Below are 9,182 nucleotides of genomic sequence, written 5' to 3'. Positions count from 1 at the left end.
TTGATGGTCCTATTAGAGAGTTGGACAGTCTGACGGTCCTATTAGAGAGTTGGACAGTCTGACGGTCCTATTAGAGAGTTGGACAGTCTGATTGATGGTCCTATTAGAGTTGGACAGTCTGATTGATGGTCCCATTAGAGAGTTGGACAGTCTGATTGATGGTCCTATTAGAGAGTTGGACAGTCTGATTGATGTCCTATTAGAGTTGGACAGTCTGATGGTCCTATTAGAGAGTTGGACAGTCTGATTGATGTCCTATTAGAGAGTTGGACAGTCTGATTGACGGTCCTATTAGAGAGTTGGACAGTCTGATTGATGGTCCTATTAGAGAGTTGGACAGTCTGATGGTCCTATTAGAGTTGGACAGTCTGATTGGTCCTATTAGAGAGTTGGACAGTCTGATGGTCCTATTAGAGAGTTGGACAGTCTGATTGAGGTCCTATTAGAGAGTTGGACAGTCTGATGGTCCTATTAGAGAGTTGGACAGTCTGATTCCTATTAAATTGGACAGTCAAATCCTATTTTAGTTGGACAGTCTGACATGGTCCTATTAGATGTTGGACAGTCTGATGGTCCTATTAGAGAGTTAGACAGTCTGATTGTGGTCCGAGAATGCACATACATGATGATCAAATCAACATCTAATGGTTCCAAAAAAAACTTCTGACGACCTATTAGAGTCTGTCTTATACAGTAATAAGTCTGACGGTCCTATAAAGAATAACTGTAATCAAAAAAATTTGCACAGTCTTATACACAGTGTAATGGGAGTGACATGGATATATGAATGATGATGGTAATAGAGCAGCATAGGCAAGATTCCAAAAGATGATATGTCTTATACAGTATATATAATGAGATAAGTATGTAAACCAAGTGGCATAGTTAAAGTGGCTAGTGATACATGTATTACATAAGGATGCAGTCGATGATATAGAGTACAGTATCAACGTATGCATATGAGATAAACAATGTAAACCAAGTGGTAAGTAACATTATATAAGGTAGCATTGTTTAAAGTGGCTAGTGATATATTTACATCATTTCCCATCAATTCCCATGATTAAAGTGGCTGGAGTAGAGTCAGTGTCATTGACAGTGTGTTGGCAGTAGCCACTCAATGTTAGTGGTGGCTGTTTAACAGTCTTTGGATCAATTCCCATGATTAAAGTTGGAGAGAGTCAGTGTCTGATGGCCTTGAGATAATGTTGTGGTTTTTAACTCTCGGTCCCAGCTTTGATGCACCTGTACTGACCTCGCCTTCTGGATGGCAGCGGGGTAAACAGGCAGTGGCTCGGGTGGTTGATGTCCTTGATGATCTTTATGGCCTTCGGGTGGTGTAGGTGTCCTGGAGGGCAGGTAGTTTGCCCCCGGTGATGCGTTGTGCAGACCTCACTACCCTCTGGAGAGCCTTACGGTTGAGGGCGGTGCAGTTGCCATACCAGGCGGTGATACAGCCCGCCAGGATGCTCTCGATTGTGCATCTGTAGAAGTTTGTGAGTGCTTTTGGTGACAAGCCGAATTTCTTCAGCCTCCTGAGGTTGAAGAGGCGCTGCTGCGCCTTCCTCACGATGCTGTCTGTGTGATTGATGGTCCTATTAGACAGTCTGACGGTCCTATTAGAGAGTTGGACAGTCTGATGGTCCTATTAGAGAGTTGGACAGTCTTACGGTCCTATTAGAGAGTTAGACAGTCTGATTGATGGTCCTATTAGACAGTCTGACGGTCCTATTAGAGAGTTGGACAGTCTGACGGTCCTATTAGAGAGTTGGACAGTCTGATGGTCCTATTAGAGAGTTAGACAGTCTGATTGATGGTCCTATTAGACAGTGATCATCCTATTAGAGTTGGACAGTCTGATTGATGGTCCTATTAGAGAGTTGGACAGTCTGATTGATGGTCCTATTAGAGAGTTGGACAGTCTGATTGATGGTCCTATTAGAGAGTTGGACAGTCTGATTGATGGTCCTATTAGACAGTCTGATGGTCCTATTAGACAGTCTGACGGTCCTATTAGAGAGTTGGACAGTCTGATTGATGGTCCTATTAGAGAGTTGGACAGTCTGATTGATGGTCCTATTAGAGAGTTGGACAGTCTGATTGATGGTCCTATTAGAGAGTTGGACAGTCTGATTGATGGTCCTATTAGAGAGTTGGACAGTCTGATTGATGGTCCTATTAGAGAGTTGGACAGTCTGATTGATGGTCTTATTAGAGAGTTGGACAGTCTGATTGATGGTCCTATTAGACAGTCTGACGGTCCTATTAGAGAGTTGGACATTCTGATAGTAATAGTGTGTTTATTCTCTCCCTCTGTCCCCCATCAGGCGGTGACCATTAATGAGTTCAAAGGACAAATATTCTACAGCAACACAACCATGTAAGTTGACCTCTCACTCTCCCTTCATTCTCTCTGTTCTCTCCTTTCATTCTCTCTGTTCTCTCCTTTCATTCTCTCTGTCCTCTCCTTTCATTCTCTCCTTTCATTCTCTCCTTTCATTCTCTGTTCTCTCCTTTCATTCTCTCTGTTCTCTCCTTTCATTCTCTCTGTTCTCTCCTTTCATTCTCTCCTTTCATTCTCTGTTCTCTCCTTTCATTCTCTCCTTTCATTCTCTCTGTTCTCTCCTTTCATTCTCTCTGTTCTCTCCTTTCATTCTCTCCTTTCATTCTCTGTTCTCTCCTTTCATTCTCTCTGGTCTCTCCTTTCATTCTCTCCTTTCATTCTCTGTTCTCTCCTTTCATTCTCTCCTTTCATTCTCTCTGTTCTCTCCTTTCATTCTCTCTGTTCTCTCCTTTCATTCTCTCCTTTCATTCTCTGTTCTCTCCTTTCATTCTCTCCTTTCATTCTCTCTGGTCTCTCCTTTCATTCTCTCCTTTCATTCTCTGTTCTCTCCTTTCATTCTCTCCTTTCATTCTCTCTGTTCTCTCCTTTCATTCTCTCTGTTCTCTCCTTTCATTCTCTCCTTTCATTCTCTGTTCTCTCCTTTCATTCTCTCTGGTCTCTCCTTTCATTCTCTCCTTTCATTCTCTCTGTCCTCTCCTTTCATTCTCTCTGTTCTCTCCCTTCATTCTCTCTGTTCTCTCCTTTCATTCTCTCCTTTCATTCTCTGTTCTCTCCTTTCATTCTCTCCTCCTTTCATTTTCTCTGTTCTCTCCTTTCATTCTCTCCTTTCATTCTCTCCTTTCATTCTCTCCTTTCATTCTCTCCTTTCATTCTCTCTGTTCTCTCCTTTCATTCTCTCTGTTCTCTCCTTTTATTCTCTCTGTTCTCTCCCTTCATTCTCTGTCCTCTCCTTTCATTCTCTCCTTTCATTCTCTCCTTTCATTCTCTCTGTTCTCTCCTTTTATTCTCTCTGTTCTCTCCCTTCATTCTCTCTGTCCTCTCCTTTCATTCTCTCCTTTCATTCTCTCCTTTCATTCTCTCTGTCCTCTCCTTTCATTCTCTGTTCTCTCCCTTCATTCTCTCTATTCTCTCCTTTCATTCTCTCTGTTCTCTCCCTTCATTCTCTCTGTCCTCTCCTTTCATTCTCTCCTTTCATTCTCTCTGTCCTCTCCTTTCATTCTCTGTTCTCTCCCTTCATTCTCTCTGTTCTCTCCTTTCATTCTCTCTGTTCTCTCCTTTCATTCTCTCCTTTCATTCTCTCTGTTCTCTCCTTTCATTCTCTCTGTCCTCTCCTTTCATTCTCTCCTTTCATTCTCTCCTTTCATTCTCTCTGTTCTCTCCTTTTATTCTCTCTGTTCTCTCCCTTCATTCTCTCTGTCCTCTCCTTTCATTCTCTCCTTTCATTCTCTCCTTTCATTCTCTCTGTTCTCTCCTTTCATTCTCTCTGTTCTCTCCTTTCATTCTCTCTGTCCTCTCCTTTCATTCTCTCCTTTCATTCTCTCCTTTCATTCTCTCTGTTCTCTCCTTTCATTCTCTCTGGTCTCTCCTTTCATTCTCTCCTTTCATTCTCTGTTCTCTCCTTTCATTCTCTCTGTTCTCTCCTTTCATTCTCTCTGTTCTCTCCCTTCATTCTCTCTGTTCTCTCCTTTCATTCTCTCTGTTCTCTCCTTTCATTTTCTCTGTTCTCTCCTTTCATTCTCTCTGTCCTCTCCTTTCATTCTCTCCTTTCATTCTCTCTGTCCTCTCCTTTCATTCTCTCTATTCTCTCCTTTCATTCTCTCTGTTCTCTCCTTTCATTCTCTCTTTTCATTCTCTGTTCTCTCCTTTCATTCTCTCCTTTCATTCTCTCTATTCTCTCCTTTCATTCTCTCTGTTCTCTCCTTTCATTCTCTCCCTTCATTCTCTCTGTTCTCTCCCTTCATTCTCTCCTTTCATTCTCTCCTTTCATTCTCTGTTCTCTCCTTTCATTCTCTGTTCTCTCCTTTCATTCTCTCGGGTCTCTCCTTTCATTCTCTCCTTTCATTCTCTCTGTTCTCTCCTTTCATTCTCTCCTTTCATTCTCTGTTCTCTCCTTTCATTCTCTCCTTTCATTCTCTGTTCTCTCCTTTCATTCTCTGTTCTCTCCTTTCATTCTCTCCTTTCATTCTCTCTGTTCTCTCCTTTCATTCTCTCCCTTCATTCTCTCTGTTCTCTCCCTTCATTCTCTCCTTTCATTCTCTCCTTTCATTCTCTGTTCTCTCCTTTCATTCTCTCCCTTCATTCTCTCTGTTCTCTCCTTTCATTCTCTCCTTTCATTCTCTCTGTTCTCTCCTTTCATTCTCTCCCTTCATTCTCTCTGTTCTCTCCCTTCATTCTCTCCTTTCATTCTCTCCTTTCATTCTCTGTTCTCTCCTTTCATTCTCTCCTTTCATTCTCTGTTCTCTCCTTTCATTCTCTCGGGTCTCTCCTTTCATTCTCTCCTTTCATTCTCTCTGTTCTCTCCTTTCATTCTCTCCTTTCATTCTCTGTTCTCTCCTTTCATTCTCTCCTTTCATTCTCTGTTCTCTCCTTTCATTCTCTGTTCTCTCCTTTCATTCTCTCCTTTCATTCTCTCTGTTCTCTCCTTTCATTCTCTCTGTCCTCTCCTTTCATTCTCTCCTTTCATTCTCTCTGTTCTCTCCTTTCATTCTCTCCTTTCATTCTCTGTTCTCTCCTTTCATTCTCTCCTTTCATTCTCTGTTCTCTCCTTTCATTCTCTGTTCTCTCCTTTCATTCTCTCCTTTCATTCTCTCTGTCCTTTCATTCTCTCTGTTCTCTCTATTCTCTCCTTTCATTCTCTCCTTTCATTCTCTCTGTTCTCTCCTTTCATTCTCTCTGTCCTCTCCTTTCATTCTCTCCTTTCATTCTCTGTTCTCTCCTTTCATTCTCTCTGTTCTCTCCTTTCATTCTCTCTGTCCTCCTTTCATTCTCTCTGTTCTCTCTATTCTCTCCTTTCATTCTCTCCTTTCATTCTCTCTGTTCTCTCCTTTCATTCTCTCTGTCCTCTCCTTTCATTCTCTCCTTTCATTCTCTGTTCTCTCCTTTCATTCTCTCCTTTCATTCTCTCTGTCCTCTCCTTTCATTCTCTCCTTTCATTCTCTCCTTTCATTCTCTCCTTTCATTCTCTCCTTTCATTCTCTCCTTTCATTCTCTCTGTTCTCTCCTTTCATTCTCTCCTTTCATTCTCTGTTCTCTCCTTTCATTCTCTCCTTTCATTCTCTGTCCTCTCCTTTTATTCTCTCCTTTCATTCTCTGTCCTCTCCTTTCATTCTCTCCTTTCATTCTCTGTCCTCTCCTTTTATTCTATCCTTTTATGCTCCTCAGCCATCCATCGCCGTGTGGCAAATCTCTATAATTCAACATCCCCCCCCCTCTCTCTCACTCTCCCTCTATGTACTCAACCCCCCCTCTCTCTCTCTCTCTCTACTCTCCCTCTATGTACTCAACCCCCTCTCTCTCTCTCTCTACTCTCCTCTATGTACTCAACCCCCCTCTCTCTCTCTCTCTCTCCCTCTATGTACTCAACCCCCTCTCTCTCTCTCTCTCTAACCCTCCTCTCTATGTACTCAACCCCCCTCTCTCTCTCTCTCTACTCTCCCTCTATGTACTCAACCCCCTCTCTCTCTCTGCTCTCCCTCTATGTACTCAACCCCCTCTCTCTCTCTCTCTCTCTCCCTCTATGTACTCAACCCCCTCTCTCTCTACTCTCCCTCTATGTACTCAGCCCCCTCTCTCTCTCTCTCACTCTCCCTCTGTACTCATCCCCCTCTCTACTCTCCCTCTATGTACTCAACCCCCTCTCTCTCTACTCTCCCTCTATGTACTCAACCCCCTCTCTCTCTACTCTCCCTCTATGTACTCAACCCCCCTCTCTCTCTCTCTTCTCTCCCTCTATGTACTCAACCCCCTCTCTCTCTCTCTACTCTCCTCTATGTACTCAACCCCCCTCTCTCTCTCTCTCTCTACTCTCCCTCTATGTACTCAACCCCCTCTCTCTCTACTCTCCCTCTCTATGTACTCAACCCCCTCTCTCTCTCTCTCTTCTCTCCCTCTATGTACTCAACCCCCCTCTCTCTCTACTCTCCCTCTATGTACTCAACCCCCTCTCTCTCTCTACTCTCCCTCTATGTACTCAACCCCTCTCTCTCTCTCTACTCTCCCTCTATGTACTCAACCCCCTCTCTCTCTCTCTCTCTACTCTCCCTCTATGTACTCAACCCCCCTCTCTCTCTCTCTACTCTCCCTCTATGTACTCAACCCCCCCTCTCTCTCTCTCTACTCTCCTCTATGTACTCAACCCCCTCTCTCTCTCTACTCTCCCTCTATGTACTCAACCCCCCTCTCTCTCTACTCTCCTCTATGTACTCAACCCCCTCTCTCTCTCTCTACTCTCCTCTATGTACTCAACCCCCTCTCTCTCTCTACTCTCCCCTCTATGTACTCAACCCCCTCTCTCTCTCTCTCTACTCTCCCTCTCTCTCTCTCTCTCTCTCTCTCTCTCTATGTACTCCACCCCCTCTCTCTCTCTCTACTCTCCTCTATGTACTCAACCCCTCTCTCTCTCTACTCTCCCTCTATGTACTCAACCCCCTCTCTCTCTACTCTCCCTCTATGTACTCAACCCCCTCTCTCCTCTCTCTCTATGTACTCAACCCCCTCTACTCTCCCTCTATGTACTCAACCCCCCTCTCTCTCTACTCTCCCTCTATGTACTCAACCCCCTCTCTCTCTCTACTCTCCTCTATGTACTCAACCCCCCCCTCTCTCTCTCTCTCTCTCTACTCTCCCTCTATGTACTCAACCCCCTCTCTCTCTCTACTCTCCTCTATGTACTCAACCCCCTCTCTACTCTCTCTCTCCTCTCCCCTCTCTCTCTCTCTCTCTCTCTCTCTCTCTACTCTCCCCCCTCTCTCTCTCTCTCTCTACTCTCCCTCTATGTACTCAACCCCCCTCTCTCTCTACTCTCTCCTCTATGTACTCAACCCCCTCTCTCTCTCTACTCTCCTCTATGTACTCAACCCCCTCTCTCTCTCTACTCTCCTCTATGTACTCAACCCCCTCTCTCTCTCTACTCTCCCTCTATGTACTCAACCCCCTCTCTCTACTCTCCCTCTATGTACTCAACCCCCTCTCTCTCTACTCTCCTCTATGTACTCAACCCCCTCTCTCTCTCTCCCCTCTATGTACTCAACCCCCCTCTCTCTCTCTACTCTCCCTCTATGTACTCAACCCCCTCTCTCTCTCTACTCTCCCTCTATGTACTCAACCCCCTCTTTCTCTCTACTCTCCCTCTATGTACTCAACCCCTCTCTCTCTCTACTTCCCTCTATGTACTCAACCCCTCTCTCTCTACTCTCCCTCTATGTACTAACCCCCTCTCTCTACTCTCCCTCTATGTACTCAACCCCCTCTCTCTCTCTACTCTCCCTCTATGTACTCAACCCCCTCTCTCTCTCTACTCTCCCTCTATGTACTCAACCCCCCTCTCCTCTCGTCTTCCAGGGAGGTGTACTTGGAGACCCAGGGAATAGACTACAACACCTGGGGTTTCTGACCTTTAACCCCTATCTCTCTCTCTCAGTCTTCCAGGGGAGGTGTACCTGGAGACCCAGGGAATAGACTACAGCACCTGGGGTTTCTGACCTTTAATCCCTCTCTCTCTCTCAGTCTTCCAGGGGAGGTGTACCTGGAGACCCAGGGAATAGACTACAGCACCTGGGGTTTCTGGCAGAACCATGTAGCTCTGGCTGGGATCATTACGGTGTGTATGGTCTTGGCCTACATACAGCTCAGACGGATCAACCGCTGGAAGTGACACAGGCCGCAAGAATAGAATCATAGAATCAGATTGACCTACACCTTCTGGAACAACAGGGGCTGAGAAGAGACACACATCACAAGAATAGAATCAGATTGACCTACACCTTCTGGAACAACAGGGACTGTGAAGAGACACACACACTCTCCACTCCAGTCCATTGTAAAATGGTTGTATGGTTGTATGGTACGTTTTGTGTTGTAGAAATGTACTGGTGTAGTTATGTTATGATGTTGATGTTGTTATTTGATGCCTTAATACAGTCTAAGTCCTGTCTGTGCCGGGGGGAGGGGTTCTACTGAGCGATGTGGAATTGTTTTAAGAAGGTCAAACCAAGGATCTTCTTGTTATTCGATTTAGAGTTTTAAGACTCCTCGAGGTATCAAAAAAATAAAAATAAAACAAATATTTGATGAACATTTGTATTTGTCCTTACTGCTGTTAACCAATAGAGACACATTGAATAACAGATAGTCCTTACTGCTGTTAACCAATAGAGACACATTGAATAACAGATAGTCCTTACTGCTATTAGCCAATAGAAACACATTGAATAACAAGATAGTCCTTACTGCTATTAGCCAATAGAAACACATTGAATAACAGATAGTCCTTACTGCTATTAGCCAATAGAAACACATTGAATAACAGACAGTCCTTACTGCTATTAGCCAATAGAAACACATTGAATAACAGATAGTCCTTACTGCTATTAGCCAATAGAAACACATTGAATAACAGATAGTCCTTACTGCTATTAGCCCATAGAAACACATTGAATAACAGATAGTCCTTACTGCTATTAGAAACACATTGAATAACAGATAGTCCTTACTGCTATTAGCCCATAGAAACACACTGAATAACAGATAGTCCTTACTGCTATTAGAAACACATTGAATAACAGATAGTCCTTACTGCTATTAGCCAATAGAAACACATTGAATAACAGACAGTCCTTAC

The 9,182-nt window shown here is 44.0% G+C and overlaps 1 protein-coding gene across 1 annotated transcript; it reads left to right on the top strand.

Moving 5' to 3' along the window:
- Positions 1 to 2,327: 2,327 nt before the first annotated feature.
- LOC121842877 (broad substrate specificity ATP-binding cassette transporter ABCG2-like) lies at positions 2,328 to 8,636 on the top strand (the record flags this gene model as incomplete). Its single annotated transcript, XM_042312664.1, is given in 2 exon segments — positions 2,328 to 2,380; positions 8,069 to 8,636. Coding segments are annotated over 2 exon segments (201 nt in total), but the record flags the coding sequence as incomplete, so codon positions are not given.
- Positions 8,637 to 9,182: the final 546 nt, after the last annotated feature.

The sequence above is a fragment of the Oncorhynchus tshawytscha genome, unplaced genomic scaffold (genome assembly GCF_018296145.1).
Source record: "Oncorhynchus tshawytscha isolate Ot180627B unplaced genomic scaffold, Otsh_v2.0 Un_contig_9279_pilon_pilon, whole genome shotgun sequence".
Classification (NCBI taxonomy): Eukaryota; Metazoa; Chordata; class Actinopteri; order Salmoniformes; family Salmonidae; genus Oncorhynchus; species Oncorhynchus tshawytscha.
Note: the sequence above shows the minus strand (reverse complement) of the source record. Positions and strands in the feature narration are given on the sequence as shown.